Genomic DNA, 18,129 nt, shown 5'->3' with positions numbered 1-18,129 from the left:
CATATATATGCAAATAATTTGATTAAGGTTTCAAAAAAAGATGGTTTTAATCTGGGAAACAACATTCTCAGCAAAAAAGTAATTACAGATTTGACCCTGTAAGCTCGCTCTATGTGAGCTGTTGGTTTCATTAGGAAGGCACTTTCCCTGGAGTCAATATTGTTTGAGATTGTTAAGGAATAATCCAAAAATTGTTTCTATTTCAAGGGCTGTCCTTAGCCCTTCATTTGATCACTTAATGTGAGAACACATATCTGTGATTCCCCATTGGATTACTCATTTGCCAGATACGTTAATTCACTCTGGCAAATGATGTCCTTTAACTATTTAGTTTGGATACAATATGGCATGATGTAGAGAGTGTTTTTTCTAACAATGATGCTGAAGCAGCATGCCAAGAGAGTATGTTTGTCTGAAAGCTTCAGAGGACATGTATTATGAGAGGAAACTATAATTCAGTCTATTTTCCTCTTGCTGTCTGACAGAGACAGACTTTCACTTTCATAAAAGGGATGCTTTAAGTGTATGTATGAAATTCATTAGAATTTGTTTTTGAAGGCTGTTGTCTTTTGGCTTTCACTATTTAACAGAGGTCTACACAAAATTCTAGAGGGTATAGACACCCCATGCTTAAGAGATGTTTTTCTACAGCATGTGATCTCTTTAGGCATCTGCAGCCTGAGTAAACATTTTTAACAGGCATCTGGATCAGCAGAGTCTTTAGGCTTCTAATACTCATTAAGTCTAAAGATTTTTGAATCTGTCTTTTAGAGCTAACCTGTGCCATGCATTGTGCAACAATCATGTAAAATGCAGCTAAGCACATTTTTGTGGCCAAAGTCTTGATCCTCAATAGCTCTGCAGTGGTCTAGGGATTTCTTAGCAGAATTTAGACATGCGATGAATATTTAGAGCCTGGTTTTCCTCTATATGGAAGCTCATTCAGTTGAGCACTTAATGTCGATGTATTAGGCTCTTACTACCTTTCTCTGTCCTTCCAATCTAGGGCCAAGATGAAAAAAAGCCACTCTGGTGGTACAAGTAGCAGAATCTGACATATGGTCCCTGTGTAGAAATGCATGTTGATCCATGTTGCCTGTGGGCCTCATTAGCTTTCTTCTGCCCTGTATTCGTCCCCCAAACCCTATGTGTTCATAAATACATAACATTTTGTGCTACTGGTGCCCCAAGGGGTCCACGGGAGATGATGCCAGCGCCACAGCTTTTGTGGTTTGACAAGACCAAGCAAGTGTACAATTCAGCGGGTTGGGAGAGGCATGGCAGCTCTCCAAGACATTTTTATGTTCCTTTAAGTAAGAGATTACCTGATCTTGTAATCTCTGTTTGATCAAAACTCTCATAACAATAAAAGACTGCTACCTCAAATGAGAGAAATTTTTGGCGAAGGAATACAGGAGCAGTTCCTTAAGTAAGAAGTATTGCATCATTGTGTCAAAAATGAACAGCAAAGAGAAAAGTTTATATTTTCCCTTTCCTTTAATGTCTATTTAATCGAGTTTCATATAGTAAATAGCGGAGCAATACTCAAGTAACAAAAATGGGGAAAGGGTTAGAAAGAGGCAGATCATTTCTATAGAGATGCATAGACATCATGACTGAGAGATTAAAAACTAGCCAAAAGAAAATGCTCTGCCTCTCTGTCTGTATCTGCCTGTGTGTGAAGTGTATACATATATAAATATGTATGTTTACAGAAACAAAATTATGTTTTAAAATTCCTTTGCTTTTTCATGTGTTTCTAAGTCATGATTTAACATTTTGAAACATTATGTTATCATTGCCATTTTAGTGTCTTTGAGGGCTACATATTTTTTTTCTTCCCTTGCTGTGGATGCAGATGATATTCTCTATTCAGCTTTTGTATTTATTAATGGAACTCAGTATTAGAAGGTCCAGACTGAAAATTCCAGGATAAATTTCTAGGACTGCACTTCACTGAAGCGGTTCGGTTTCCTTGTTATTTCCCAACATTTCTGTTTCTTCTGTGGATGATTTATCTTTTGTTGCATGATCTTTGCTAGTTATCCATTGAAGGCTACTGTGACTGCAAGCTGAAAGCCATACTTTGAAGCCTAGCACTCTTATTTTTAACAAGGTAGCTAAACCACTGAGCAAATCAGATATTCACAGAATACACAATGTGCTACTTTGGTACACAGACTGTATGGCCTGGATACTGCTAAGATACAATTTTTCCTGTCATATTGTACCATTTATGACTTTGTGTAGAATGCGCTGATGGTGAATTTTAAGTATCCTTTGACTTCTAAATTCCATTTCATTCTCAAGTTGCAGTAACTAGCAGCAGATTTTTAAATTTTTTTTTAAGGTATTCAAGTATCAATCTGATCAGTATCTTAATACAGATTGCTCAGTGTTACTGTACTTGTGGAGGATGCTTTGTGGTCAGGTGTGTCACTGCACTTATTCTACTAGTCACTAAATTTATATTGAAGGTTTGAATGTTTTGTACTCTTACTTTACAGTGCCAGGTAATTTATCTTAAACACACTAGAATATAAATAATCATGACCCAAAGGTACATTACCTGAAGCTACCCTGAAATCCAGTACTCAAAGATGCACACTCTGTTTGCATTATTCTGTAAATCAAAGTATTTTAACTCTGTTTTTGAATGATATTAAATGTTTTGTTACTGAATGAATAGTAACTAGTGTAAAGAAAAGATGAGGCTTAGAAAGAGACAGAAATAGGTACTGGAATTAGCAAGGCCCTGATCCTGCAGATACCTGGGCATGTACTTCAGTTTACATGTGTGAACCATGTTGACTTAAGGATTTAACAACCACAACAGGAAAAAATGCAAAGTAAGTAGTGTATAAAAGGAAAAATACGAACTCTCTCTCACTGTCCCCCCCATCTGTCTGTTACAGAAAGCTGTGTCTAAGTGAACATAGTTCCATACAAGAGACATAAACATAATAAATCACAATGCTATCCCAATGCTGCGCTGTATAGTAATATTTCAGGACTGGGTGAACACTGCTTGATAGGGCTTGTCATGGTTTGTGAACTGCATTTGAAGCTTTTCCGGGAGGTTGGAATTGCTTTCATGTTTGAAGAAGACAGTTTTGAGGAGAACCATTGTCTCTATGAGCTTTATGATGACAGACTGAGAGGAAGAGCATGAGGGATGCACTCCTGCCCATGTTTGAGAATTTATGAGGTTTCCTAAGGTTGCATGGGTTCAGCGTGCAAGCACTGCAAATTTTTGAAGAGTTAGGTGTGTGCATTTTATGCAAACTGGTTCCATTCTCTTTCAAATGGCAGGAATATTTGTTCATAAATCAGGACAGAAGTACCAGTAAGTCTTTAAATATTACCTATTTCTTATTGTACAGCATCTTCTTTGGATTAAGCTAGAATAATATTTTTTTTTCCCAATGTACTCTTTTATTTTTGATTGGGAAAGATAGATTCCAATCATTTTGGTGCAAGTGATCAGATTTAATTGACTGTTACTCAGATGAGTGTTTGAGATTGATGGACACAGTGTCATTTACAGCAGCTGAGTAAATATTCCTTCAGTAGGCTTGAGCATTGTTTTTTCTTTCTTATGAAATATATTTAAGCGTCAAAAACCTTATGTCTGTTAGTATTTCTTATTTTACCAGCTATAGGAACTTGAGTAATACTTCACGAGTACAATTTCATGAATGTTTTCTGTTTTATTCTGAAAAAATTAGCTTAAATTGATTAGTCTGGCTCTTGCAGGCAGCTAGTTTGCCTACTGCTATTGCAAGGTAGCTCTAAGCTTGCCTTAATCGGTTTCAGGGGAATTGGCGAAGTACAAGCTATATTCTGCTCATACTGCCTCAGCTCAGCAGTCCCTGGGTCGCTCCCAATTTCTGTGATCATTTTGAAGGGAATGGCAATGGCTGAGGGAAAAGGCAGTCATTGTATGACAGACAAATGTTGCAGTAGCTTTCTGAAACCAAACCAGAGTACAGCCATCTTTTTGGCCCCCACTTTAAACAGCATTCAGAACTTGTCCTGTTCTCAGCTGCAGTTTAGTGGTTGTCCCTTAATAGATATGAAGTCAGGACAGGTAGTTAAGGTTCTACACAGGATACCAGAGAAATCTACGTTCTTTGCTGTAAAATATGCCCTAATTTGTGTGTGCCATTTAGCAATGCTATAATCTAAGGCTGCAGTCTTTTTGTGCTGTGGTTCACTCTTAACTTTTGTGTTAGACTAGTTCATGCTTTAGGAAACACTGTTTTTGTATAGTACCGTTGTATCACCTAAGCCACAGCTGGCATGGTTTCAATATAAATAATGAAAAAAAAAAAAATTACTCTGACTTAACTCCCCTGACATCAGTAGAGTGTGCTAGCATATACTGATTGGAAATCCAGTTTATATAATCTCAGATTCTTAGCATCCACAGCCAGAGCAATAACCAAACTGCTTTTGAAGTATCTGAGATTTCAGATGTTAGGGTTTTGTATTTGCATAGGGCTAATTTGTTAAAGAAATAGCAGAAGTCCTGAGCTGTGGACATGGTTGGGGCTAGCAAACAATTCTGAAAAGCTTCTTCCTTTTTATCTGTGGTCAGACTGTCAGTGTGTTGTGAGCAAGCACCTTATTTACTTGTGTTCCAAGTACTTTACCTATTTAAATGTTGATGTGAATGTACTTCTTAAAGCTCTTCCTTTGGTACTTCTGCGTAGGATGTCTTCCATGGTCACCTTCTCTTCTGCTTTCAGCTACATCTTGGCAGTTTTATGCACAAACTCAGCAACCTTTCTGGGCCAGTTGCCTGCAATTCTGTGTACCTCCTTTTGTTCAATCCAAAATATTGCCTTGTGTCCCTCATATCTGTTCACAGATGTTTAGTTAGCTCAGTATGACTAAATCATAGCTTTAAATCTTCCTACTTTTTGCCCCTTCCACGCTCTCAGTTGCTGTGGATAATCACTACTCTCTATGTCACTGAGGCCTGAAATCTAAAAATTTTCTATTACATGATGGATCTTAGAACCAGGAGTAGGGTCTCAGTTGGAGTCTTGCAAATTCTGATTGCAAAGCAGCTTTGAGGGGTTTTATTTTTATTTATTTTTTAATCCATCATATGGAATCTCTTGTGCAGGCTCCCATTGTTATGATAACATGTTTTTGTAACCTTTCCAGTTGCAGTCTTGCTCCATTCGTACCATCTGGAGATGTCCTACAGAGAGAATTTTCCACTGTTTCTGTTGAGTCATTTCTTGCTCAGGTTCTTCCTCTGTCTCGTGTTTCACTGGACCTCACATGTTAACAGTTTCCTTTCACTTTCAAGGCACTTCAAAGCCTATCCCCAGCCATTTTTAGTTGTTTTTTTCCCCCAAGAGGCCATTTCCTATCTCAGATCTCATTGGTTTCTGCTCCCATCCTTTCAACTTTTCATATGATTTTCTCCCAAGCTACATTTTATGCTTGAAAGAAACTTTCTATAGATGTCTGCAAAGCCACATCATTGTTTCTCATCATGTTCCTCTTTAAACTTACTTTTCTTTTTTTTTTCTTTTTTTTTTTTTTCTTTCTGTGGAGGCTACAAAATATCACAAACTATTATGCATTTGTTGTGCTAAAATCACTACCTGCAGTTCTGAGTGGTATTGGGTTATCTGTTTCCTGTTACTTACGTCCCTGCTGTCTTTCCAAATCTTGTCTTTTATGTTAAATTCAAACTGTAAGCTCCTTGCAGAGGACATGTATCCTGTATAAGCAGTACTGAGTGCCTACACAATTCAGTTGTGATCTGAGATGATCTAAATCAAGAATAATGTTAATAAAGTATGATATAGCACTTCACTGAGAAGGCAAAGGTATTGACTAGTGCTAAAGCTAAGCCAAACAGTGCTTTACTCCTGCTTTTCCCCAAAAAACTGCACAGACTGCTTGGCTGCTCTGTCGTACAGTTTATTGTTACTTCTGATGCCTTAATATCCTCTCCGAATACTTTCTGTCTGCTTCTGCTGTGGTTGTCTCCCTTGTGTCTGCAGCTGAGAGAAGATACATTTAGTTCTTTGTCTTGTACCTCTTATCTTTGTGTCAAATAGATGATAAATATTTTGAGGAACATTACACACCTGTTCTTTGTTATTAATTCCTGATCTGTCTGTCTATATGGAAATTTGTGATGCTGCATTCCAGTTGTGGGACTAATTCTGCTGGCCTAGATTTGAACTGGGTTTCGGGAAAAAAGGCAGGGGAGGTGCTTTGATTGTTAGGATAGCTTATAACAGCTTGCTGCAATAGAAACTGTCCTTGGCAATGGCTCCTACCATACAGGTTATCATTGTCTCCTTTGCTGCTGTGCTCTAGAGGAAAGCTGCTGTCAGTCGCTGGCCCCTACAATGGCTGGTGCCAGGATCTGTGCTGACACTACAAAACCGCATCCTCTGTTAAAAGCTGGGCAGCGCAGGTACAGGATTTTTCTCCTCACAGTGCATGCTATGGGAAGTTCACTTTACATATGGGGGGAATGGTCTGGATGCCCTTTCCTGCAGCAGCCCCTCCAAGCTGTCTACCAAGGAAGCAGACCCACTCTTGGAAAGAGTGTTTGCCCTACTCCCTTGTTAGCAGGGGTGACAGCACTGACAAAATAGCTATTAGGAAATGCAATGTGCTTTTGCTAGTAAGTGAATGTAACTTCCCTGCCTGTTGATCTTGGCCTTCGTTATTTTTATTCTGTTGTTGTATGATTTTAAATTTCATCAAGTCTTACCCATTCTGGATGGCTATTTCAACCACCATGGAGAATGCACATCTAAAACACTTTTTGTTGGACTATTTTGGAGTTTGTAATTCATTGGCATACAGTAAGTGCTGCATGAGATTTCACCTTTTTGAATAACAGTAGTATCTCTGTTGTAGAGGGTTATCCCCACAAAAGGTTATGCCCTTGGCACCAGTAGGTAAATAGAGGCTCTTTTAGGCAGTTCTTAACAGTTGTCCATGCTCTTATATCTTCAGTGTAGCAGATGATTGATATTTGGAGTTGCATGACTGCTTCATCAACCAGAAAGCTAAACTGATAGGAGTGCTGTATTTCATGCAGGATCAGGTATTTTCAGGGTAGAAAACAAACCCAGATAAGTCTCCTTGCCATCACTGTTGGGATTTCGGAGCATGACAGGAAAACCATGGAAATAAAAGAGCAACCAGGAACTGTGCAATTAATCTTGCTTTAAAATCAGTTGCACCATACTGAAAGGTGAAGCATTGTGTTTGAGACTTTATAGCTTATTTATAAAAGGAAACTGGAGAAAACCATATATGCTTGAGTAATGTGCAGCTTTATTGCTAAAGTTGTTTGTGGGACCAATTTTGACTGCTTGACTCTCTCTAGTTACAGGAAGGTAGATGTAGCTGCAGAATTTAGAAAGTACAGGTAATGGAGTTGGTAAATCACTATTGACAACCCTGAAGGCAAACCCTTAATCCGTATCAAGTATTCACTCCTGGGTTTTTAATAGATATGTATGTATTTCTGTCTGATTTTTTTGTTCTGAGTTGTCTTCTCTGGTTCTTTCTGTAGTTTGTTTGTTTATGAGTGGCAGTGGCTGAAATGTTCAAGTTTCAATTGAAAAGCAAACCAAAACTTTTTGTATCATTTTCAGTGTGGGAATTTATATAGATTACATATATAATCTACTTCCTCTCCGTATGGTCTCCTCAAATGCCCAAAATCTAAGCTGATCAAATAGAAGCAGAGATTTTCCTGAAGTGCTTTAGTTACTTTTCTAGCTAATCTTTTGACTATTGGCAAGATTTTAATTATAGTTTCTAATCTACAAAGCATTGAAATAAATCTTGCCTTTTATTCATATTGTTTGCATCTGTCACTTTGCATATTCAAAATAAGGACTGGATAAGCACAGATGCCAAATTATGATGTGAAGAGTGATGGATTTTTTCTGTTTTGTGGCTATGTAGGTCTCTCTGTACTCCCTCACCTTCTGTAGATATGATTTGCCATATTTCCACTTACCCTGCGCATATGTTCTCATGCCATCCTCCAGTGTGATTATCTGCACAATTATAACAATCAGACTGGTTAAAAGACTCTGGGAGCAGATGCTGTGCACTTCTGTTCAGTGTATTTCCTGCAGCCCCCACCTCTTCCACAGCTGCAGTATCATTAATGTAATATTACAGGTACATGTCAGAATCATTACGATTTGTTGGATCTTTTAGATCTCACCCTAAGGGCACTAGGCTTAGATTGCTCTAGTGACCAAACTGAAATGGTTTACCAAAACAAGAAATTTTACTTTTGCTTCAGTCCCAGCCGTGGGGATAAAGGTCTGAAACCATTGCTGGCCCTGAAGCAGCTCAAAAATCTTTTTTAAGGGCTTTTAAAGTAACCCACCAGGGAGATCAACCACATTTTAGATGTTTTGTTAAGAGTAGTTATACATCAAAGATAGGTTAAGTATTTTAATAAATTACTTAATAGCCCCTTATTGATGTCCAGAGGTATTTGGGTGAGGGAAAAGGTAAAGGTTACGAGTGTTTATTGACAGCACACTGGCAAGATGAAGATAAATTGGCTAATGCTTGATGCTTTATTTGGTGCTTACCTCCTAGGAAAGCATGTGGTTACCAGTTTTGTCTCTGACTTCCTTTGTTTTTTAAACCTCTTAATCAGCACACTAGATTGAGTCTTTGATGCTAAATCACATCTCTTAATGTCAAAACATATAGGTTGGTAGGGTGTTTTCTTTAGTTTCCCCTTCTTAATTTTTTTTCTGAAGAATTCCCTGCCTGCCTCACATAAAGTTCCAATTTAAGGAATTAGAAAGCTGAATAGCATGAAGAAACATGGGGAAAATATCTTGAAGCTCAGATAACTGAATAAGATGAAATCATGTCACACTTGGTAATTGAACTGAGTTCAGGGCTCCCTATGAATCAGATTTCTGAATTAGCTTGTTGCATTCCAGAAAACTCCAGGTGCCCTTCAGGTGAAATTTTGAATCTGGGGAGAAAAGCTGGGGTGGGTTTCTGAGCAAAGATGAAATGACAGGGGTATGTTTTTATGCATTTTTCTCTGAAATTCACTGGTAATGAACTGTATTGCAGGCCTGTAGTTGACTAACACAATTTTTCAGCTCCAAATTTGGTTTTGAGACTTTTCATTGCTTTTGTGTTTGACCCCAGAAAACCAGGCCATTTTTTTCCTGTTCTCGGACAAAATGTGTTGCAGTTAATATGATCCAGCCAACAATTTAGCTAGTCGTTGCTTGACTTCTCCACACTTTTTACTGTGGAATTTCAAATCAGTTGTGAGACTGCCAGACAAAATAACCAAGAAAAATGTTTTTTCTGCTTTGTGAGATTTTTTCCCATTCTTATTGATATTATGTTGGAATTGGTGTGATGTGGTTTGCACTGAGAAACAATCGTGTAGGATAGTATCTGCCTCCCTTTCACAGCTTTCCCATAAAAAAACCAATCCACTGGCCCATTTTCATGTCTGACTGTAATTGAACTGTGCATGACAATGAAACTGATGTTGAGGATTCAATATATTCCCATACAGTAGCTGTTCCTACTTTATTTGAAGTAATTGCTTTTATTTAATAAATGATTTTCTCTAAGACTATACAACTGCTTGTCAATATTCACAGTTTGTTCACTGCCTGGCCCTTTAATGGTAATCTCTGATTAGTCACTGTGTTCCCAGCCTTTGGAGTTTGTGATGATCTTTTAGAGAGGAAAGAGATGGAGGAGGATTGCAGTTATCTGTAAATAATTAGGCAGGTGGGCTCTTCATGCCAGCTGTGCAAGAAAGAGTTCAGTGATCTAATCAAATGCCAAATATGAGCTAACATGTGCCATGGTTATTGAACCCTGTGAGGCTAAATATGAATAAGCATACATTTTGCTATGGCTGTGACTAACGCAGCCACAGATTGATTCCATTTTATTCTGCATGGCTATTTTATCATTAGTTTCATTTGAAAGAGAGAGTAGTAAACCAATTTTTACGGTTACACAGTGGCATTGAATGGTGAGTTTTATGAAAGACTAATAGAAGTAGTGATAAGAGTGTTAAATTTAACTTTTGTAAGAAACCAAGGAAAACAAAATAGTTGCTCAGAAAAATTTGTTGCACTAAAAAAATGTTGTATACATCTGGTGTGCTGTTGTGCTTGCTCATATGATGTTTAAACAAAGATAGGGCTTTTATTCATCTAGTTTTGGAAACAAAGTACTCCCATAAATGACAGTATAGAGATTTTTCTACCTAATTTTCAACAAAATTTAGGGACCTAGATTTCCCCTTCTTATAGGGAAATATGAAATATTGTTCAAGAACTGCAAATTTAAGGTAATTAAGTGCATGGATCCATAAAATCTGCAAATTTAAGGGAATTCAGTGTACGAATTCATAAAATCTGAAAATTTCAGGCCCATTTCAAAACTAGATTTTCAGAAAGAATCCAGCTTTCTGGATAATCCCCCTAGCACAGTTTGCCTTTCAGGCTATTGCTCTCAAGCATCTATACTGTCACAGCTGCATGCTGCCAGACTCTTAGTTGTCTGATCATCCTATATGTTTGCCTGTGCTTGGTGGCTGCTTGGAGTCTATTTGGACCTATGGCATCTGGCCTCTTCTGTGGGGAAGCTTGTGTTCAGAAAGGAAGCTAATATACATTTGAGTCCCATTTTCATATGCCTTGAACCTCTATGATGTGAATACATGTAAGTGCTTGGACATTATGCTAAAGTTCACTTGAGTGAAAGATAGTATATATATAATGGGTTGAAAATACGATCCTGTGTGAGATGCGTTGTATGAAGAATATATGCAGCCTCAGGATGTGTTATGGACCCTCAAAGACAGAGAGGTCTCAGGGAGGCATAGGACAAATAGATATGCTGAAGAAGTAGGTAGCAATGTCCACCAAGGCAGATGTTGGAAGTGGAATAAATGTTCTTGGGAGAAATCAGACAGCACTGACTCTGGGTCCCTGCCGAAGAGGGGGGTGAGCTGCTGCTGCCACCCACTGCAAGGCTGCAAGTCCACATCTTTCAGGTGGGGTGAATAGTAGGATTGGCTGACTCCTGAGGGACAGGCAGATGTCTGGGTGCTGAAGTGTCAGCTTATAAATGGAGGACCACCCTCTGCAGGTATGTGAGAAGAGGCTAGCAATTGGGTCTCTTCTTATACATTCAGCAAGATACTTGGAAACAAGTAGTTACTAATTTTATGATATTAAAATATTATGTATTAGATTCTTTTTGAACAGTGATAAATGTGTCATGAAAGTTTTTAACCAAGTTTCTTTTTTTTTAAGAAAAAGTTCTTTAAGCACCTCCTGTAATACATGGGTACAATAAAAACTTGCACATTTAATACTGAAAGGTAAAAGCATACAAGCATCTGGGTCCACTGAGGGTGTTCGTTTGCTTTGTGTGTTCAAAATAATCTGTGAGCTCCTCTTCCTTTTTTATCTTAATTTGTTAGGGTGGTTGGTATTCTATGGCAACCTGAGTTTTCTTGCTCTGGGTGGATTTGACTGTAATGACACTTTGATATATTTCTTTTTCTCAGACAATGCAGTGCTACTGTGAAGTGGCTGCTTAGAGCAGCACCTTCAAACTCAGACAGTCTGCTCTTTCCATACATTTGGTCGTGTCTGTTGATTTTACTCACTGACTTCTTTTTTTCTCCTGTTTGTACTGTAAAGGCAACACATAAATCTTTGTTCATTCTGTTCCATTTAAGCCCATTAAAACACTTCTCTGGTGCACTGCCTCGGGCTGTCATTTACACTACAGCAAGGCAAGTTTCCTTTCCAGTTGTAACCACTGTAGATGAGCACAGAAAGCTGAATTTTAAGGTTGAACAGGCTCTGGGTTTTCACAGGTGTCTTGAACATTGTTTACAGAAATAAAATAATCAAGGATTGGTTTTGACCTGCAGAATCTTCCCCTGATGGCAATGCAGGAATTGCATTCCATTCTTTGCAATGCAACGAATAAGCAGAGTTTTAGACCAAAGTAATCTCTAAAATGTATTTTTTATTAGTCCTTTTGTTCCCTCTGTCCCTCTGTTGTTTGCCTTATACACTAGTTATTAATAACCTTTGAGAGTCACTGAGTTACCACAGTCCAGTTGGTAATTCAGCTGGCATATATCACAGAGCAAGGGCGAACCTCCCTCTTGCATATCTATTTCCCAAACCTGTTCTTCTCCCACCTGGAGAGGTGGGAAAATTGAGAGAGATTTAGGTAGTCCTAGAACATCTGCTTTGGCAATTCTCAAGGATGAAGTGCCAAATTTCACAAACTTTCCTGGGAGATGGGTGGTATCTGTTGCAGAAATGAGTGAGGAGTCTATAACTCGTACAGTTGGTTGCTGTGATTATTTAAAAGTAAAATGAACAAAATCCACCACTCCAGCCAGCAAAGCCTTCCACTTTTATTTTCTTTAAAACCTGAATTGACTGTCTGCACTGTGCATTTTTATAGATCACGTAAACTAGTAGTGACCCCTTTGGGGTCGCTAAAAGCAAGAGTTTGAACCACTGTCTCCTCTCTCTTCCCCTTGCCCACTCATCCCGTAACTGAGAGGTGAGCAACCAACACCAAGTGTCTAAGTCTGGTCTCCAGCTCTTTGTCCCTGCAGAGGAGCTGCCGAGTTGCTCATTGGAGCCCTCATGGGGCAGCCATGCAGGAAAGATCACATCTCTCATCAAGTAGAGAGACTGTTGCCCTTAAGGTCAGAGTCGTGGTCTGGAGCTGTGACAAATACAACAGAGAAGAGGCTGCTGCTTTGCTCCTTTGTCTGGAGTGCAAGAATGACTGGCTGGATTCTTTGAAAAACAATATTTCATTGCATCTTTAATGTTTATCTTCCTCAAGTTTTACTGTGTCAAGAATTGTCTCATTAAAAGGCTGTGGGTTTTCCTTTTATTTATTTACTTATTTATTTGTTTATTTTATTTTTCATCTTTCTTTTCTGGCCATAAGTCTACTGAGGAATTGGACTTTCTGTCACAAAAGGAGCTTTTCTGAGGCTTTAATAAGTAAAGTGGAATTGCTTTAGGGAAATTTCCTTCCTGATTATGATTATGTATACTTTTGTGTGTATGTAGGTAGATATATGAGGCAGATGGTAAGAGATAGTTCTGCAAACTGTGATGTTTACTTCCCGCATATTCATGTATTTTTCAAAATCTGAAATTTCATGAAGGATCTTAAATTGCATGTTGTAAGTTTGGGGAAAACATATAGAAAGTTTATTTGGTTTGCTTCTTAAGAGATGCAGAATCTCTGTCTTAACAGACATAGTCTAGCCCTGAAGTATTAAGGTTGTCCTTAAATTTCTGTCTAAGGCCCCCAGAGGTGGTTGCACTGTGCAGGGACCTCCAAGTTACAGCAAGCTCCCATCACGTCTCCTCTTCCTTAACTAATCAATGTGTGTCAAGGGAGAGGCGGTAGGGACAGAAGGCTGTGTATGTCTTTAACCTGTCTGTAATTTCTCAGTATGGGGTTACAGGCAGCTGTGTGCTATGCAAATGGAAATACAAAAGAGAATAGAAGAAGTGGCCTTAGATTTATATATGAATTAAAAATTCTTGGCTTGCAGACTTTGGTAAACGTATACACAGGTATGGTTGTTTCTCTGTTTTTAGGAATACACCATAGATATAATTTTTGCCCAGACGTGGTATGACAGCCGTCTAAAATTTAACAGCTCAATGAAAGTGCTTATGCTTAATAGCAACATGGTTGGAAAAATTTGGATTCCAGACACTTTCTTCCGGAACTCAAGGAAATCCGATGCTCACTGGATTACAACTCCAAATCGTTTGCTTCGAATCTGGAGTGATGGAAGAGTATTATACACTCTAAGGTGGGTTTTTATTAAGTGAGTAGAAAAAAATAAAAACTCTTATGACCAGGAATATGAAAATAATGACTGTAAATCAAATCCTTGGCATCTCTTTTGTTGTGGACCACAGGAATTTGCAGGGAGTTTACTAAAGGAGAAAACAAGAAAAGATGATTTGATCATTAAAAACATTAAATCAGTAACATTGAAATATATTGCCTACATAACTGAGTAAAGACAATTGAAGGGGACAGCAAATTTTAATGTCATTTAGGTACAGGCAAGATTAAAAAAAAAGATGTTATGTAGCATGTAGCACAATGTGGTGATCTGTCACTAACATATTGCAGATCTAGTCATAAATTGTTTTGCAGACTTTCTGTTCTAAATAGTTCAGTATCTAATTTCTACCAAATTAGATTCTGTAAGTAAAAGATGAAATGCTTCCGATAATAAAAATCATAATAAGTTTGATTAAAGCTAGGGCCCCAGTCCTGCATATACTTCACATGTTTACCCTTGCAAGCTATTAAAATCAACAAATCTGTTCATCCAAATTAGGCATAAGCAAACATGTTGGTGATAATTCTTCTTGGCAAATGGGGGGATGCTGGTTTTAAGCTTACCATCTCAGCTATCTGTACCAATCTTTGAGTCACTTATCAAACAGTTCTTGAAAGGCTGTAGTCTACAGAAAGCATTTTAGGGTCATCTCTCAGTCTTATTTTTTAAGTATGCCTAAAAAACCTTGCAATAAATTAGGAGCTGATCGAGAAGCAGTCCATGCAGAGGATGCCATAAATCTGATTCTGCTCTTAAGAGTTTATTTATTTATTTTAAACCTTTTAATTACTTTCTTTTCAGTCATTTACATTGTTTTCATATGTGGGCTAGTTGTGTTGTATGAACAATTTATAAAAGCCTTCTGTATCAGAAGTAAGAAGAATTAGAATGTTTTAAAAGGATTCTCTTCACTGAATTTTTTCTCAATATATTTCATTTGAGAGCATACAAATATCTCTGAAGAGCACTTTTTTAAACAGGGTCTAAGTAAAACAAAGAAACAAACAAACGCAACCAAAAAAACCATGTGAGCTCTCCCAGAGGAATAGGTTAGAACTATTGTGCTAGAGTATGAGCTATGAAGTGCAAAGAGCTAGTAATAAAACCGCAGAACAGGCATTCACCCAGCACTGCAACACACAGACATCTGTATAGGTGAGGATATGGCCTGAATTTGGCCTAAGGTGGAGTAACATTGAGAGGTTCATATGTTGGTTATTGAAGGAACAATAACAGGATCTGACAGTGCTCCAGGTTCACTGTCTCTCCTGTACCACCACTCTTTCCCTGTTGGTACTTGAGGGAGCAGACATGGTGATTCTGTTAGTCAGGCTTACTGAGTCTTCTCTGAGGGTAGTCCTTGGTCTGTCCATTGCACCCATCAGTGATTCCAGATCTAGGTGTGTTGCTTTTAATAAAAGTCTGGTTTTGTTTTCTTTTTCTTTAAGCGTTTGACTATCCAAAGGTTGAAAATGGAAAACAAAGGCAATAAATACGTATACCATAGTTGGCAAATTGTAAAGCACCTTCAGAGGGGTGCAAGTGTTTTACTTGGAAATGTGGGATTTTATTTGTCCCCCCGTATATGGCAAGAAATACACTTTCCTTTATAAACATCTCTCTTGGTCAGGACCGATTTCTAGAAAGGTCCTAGTGAGGCTTTGTGTAGAAGAACTACTTTGTTCACAGACTTATAGGGCTTCCTGGCAGTGTGTGGCAGAATTTTCCTTTCCCCATCCCTTTTTGTCTAGTATGTAAGTATTGCATACAGTCCAGTATGTAAGCATTATGTTAATTTTCAAAGTTGATTTTAGAAGACATTCTGACTTTCTTCACTGTGTTACCAACAAAGGAGGAGCTATTTTAAATGCAAAGAAGGCAGTTTGGAGTCTACCCCCTTACTCTAGCTTCCTAGTGAAAGTTAGCAGAACTGGGTTTTGCATTGGTTGCTTGGAAGGTCTTTGGAAATCTGTGATAGTATTTTCAAAAGCAGCAAGTGATTCAGTTGATACCATTATGAGTCCTAAACTACTTCTAAATTGTATATTAGCTGCCTGAATTACTTGAATGCCTTAGACATTAAATGAGTGGAAATATCAAGTCTGCTCTTTCCTATCCATGCTACTGTCTTCACCAGAGCTGCTTCCATGAATATCAAGCAAGCCCAGGAGTGTCCCCACTTTCTCTCTCGTGTATATAGCCACCAGATACAATGATGCCAAATGCAATTTGACCTGACAAATGTGTTCTTCAGAAGCTTCCCTTATTTGCTATGATAAACTCTCCTCCTTGCCCTGCCTTCAGTCCCTCCCTTTTATCCCCTATTTCTGGTAGAGAGCTGAGAGATCCCCCCCAAATCAATTGATATTTTTGAATTGTCTCAAAATGCCAACTGAAACAATGCAAGTCCTCAGGTTGCATATGATGAGGTTTTTTGTTCTTTGGCAGTGATGCTGGATGTTTTTTGCAGACACACAGTTGGCTATGCGTAACACCCATTAATTGGCAAAATTAATTTCTGTGCATGTTCTTTACTATCTAGTCTGAAGTCTCTGGATGCTTGAATATAATCTTTTTCTTTTTTTTTTTCTTCCTTTTCTAATTAGGCTGACAATTAATGCTGAATGTTATCTTCAGCTTCATAACTTTCCTATGGATGAACACTCCTGTCCACTGGAGTTTTCAAGCTGTAGGTGGTAAAATACTTTTTTTTTTTCCCCTTTACATACAGGCTTTAAATTTCCTTAAATTCTGGCAGCAAGAGAGCAAGTGTTTACTTTTAAAAGCCTTGTAGCAAAGGAAAGGACTGACCTGTTTATGTTTTGATTAGATTTATTGCGTTTTTAAATGCATTATTAAATGCAGTAATGAATGAGTTGAATTACATGCATTTCATTTATTTGCAACTTTAAAAATAATTGTATTGCTTAGGAGTCTGACAGAACGGCCATTCCAGTTAATGGAAATCTATTGCCCTGGAAGAACTTTATTTTCTATGCCTGCCAGACTTGCCAGCTTTGAGTTAGTTCCATGTGGTATACTTAAAAGGAAAAATAAGATCAGTCTTCTTCAACCTGTTCCTGTAAATGCTTAATCAGTATAAGAAGTTCTTCTCCTTTCAGTGGGACTTATTTATGTGAGCAATAAACACAACTTTCAGGCTTCATTTATTTAATATAAACTATATTAAAAAAAAAAATAAATCCTAAGGGAGTTGTGCTATTACTGGCAAAAGAAACTCAAACCACCTGAACACAGCTAAATGACTTATTCCTAAATGTGAAACCTAATAGGCAATGAAATCAAACTTCAGTGATTCTTTTTAAATTAATGTTTTCATTTAATACTTCCTTCTTGAGTGCTTCCAGCTAAATGAGCTTTGGTAGCTGCATTGATTAAATAGTTGTGCCACACAAGCAAGTCTTGCTTAATTTCATTTCTGCCTTTCTGCAAGATAATGTGGGGCAACATGTGAGGCACATGAAAATCAAGAGGGTTGCACTTCCTTAAGGCTGAAGTACTGGACAGTGAATCAGGCCACAAAAATCCATTCTGGGAGTAACAGACAAAGAAATTTTCAATAAACGTCAATAGGAATGTTATCAAATTATGTACTAATAAGTGTCTGTCCTTTTAAGCTTTTTGTGGTCTTTTAATGATAATGTATATTACATTTGTGTATTAGTTCATAGTGGTGATTCTGAGCCAGTTTTTAATATCTGAGTACCAGAATATTGTGTAGATATTTCCTAAATATTTGTATTTACATAGTTTTTGATCAATCATACATTTAGCTAGGCTTAAAACTGAGGCTAGATATTTTGTGTTTAAATTTTATGTGTATCAGGTTGACTATAGATTGGCTTTCTCTCTGATCCACTTTATGTGTAGACCTGGTTTAGTTTATAAACAACTTAAGAGATAACAAAACATGCTTTGGTATATACTGTGGCTGAACGCTTGATTTGCTCTGTTTTATTCTAGATGGATATCCCAGAAATGAAATTGAATACAAATGGAAGAAAACCTCTGTTGAAGTGGCAGATCCAAAATACTGGAGATTGTATCAGTTTGCATTTGTAGGGTTACGAAATACAACTGAAATTTCTCATACCTTGTCTGGTAAGGCAGTTTTATTTCATGTAATATCTATGTAGAACAAGACTAACAGATGAAGATACAACTGA

General features: G+C 37.8%; 1 protein-coding gene across 2 annotated transcripts in view; it reads left to right on the top strand.

Annotated features, from left to right (window-relative positions):
* Positions 1-18,129, top strand: part of GABRG1 (gamma-aminobutyric acid type A receptor subunit gamma1) — a 37,306-nt gene that overhangs the window by 10,242 nt on the left and 8,935 nt on the right. For both annotated transcript variants that reach the window (XM_072861429.1, XM_072861430.1), the window contains exons 3-5: positions 13,680-13,900; positions 16,549-16,631; positions 17,927-18,064. In XM_072861429.1, coding sequence (XP_072717530.1) covers positions 13,680-13,900; positions 16,549-16,631; positions 17,927-18,064 — 442 coding nt within the window. The remainder of the gene's footprint in view (positions 1-13,679; positions 13,901-16,548; positions 16,632-17,926; positions 18,065-18,129) is intronic.

Source organism: Ciconia boyciana, chromosome 5, assembly GCF_034638445.1.
Source record: "Ciconia boyciana chromosome 5, ASM3463844v1, whole genome shotgun sequence".
Taxonomy (NCBI): Eukaryota; Metazoa; Chordata; class Aves; order Ciconiiformes; family Ciconiidae; genus Ciconia; species Ciconia boyciana.
This window is presented reverse-complemented; position numbering and strand designations above follow the sequence as displayed.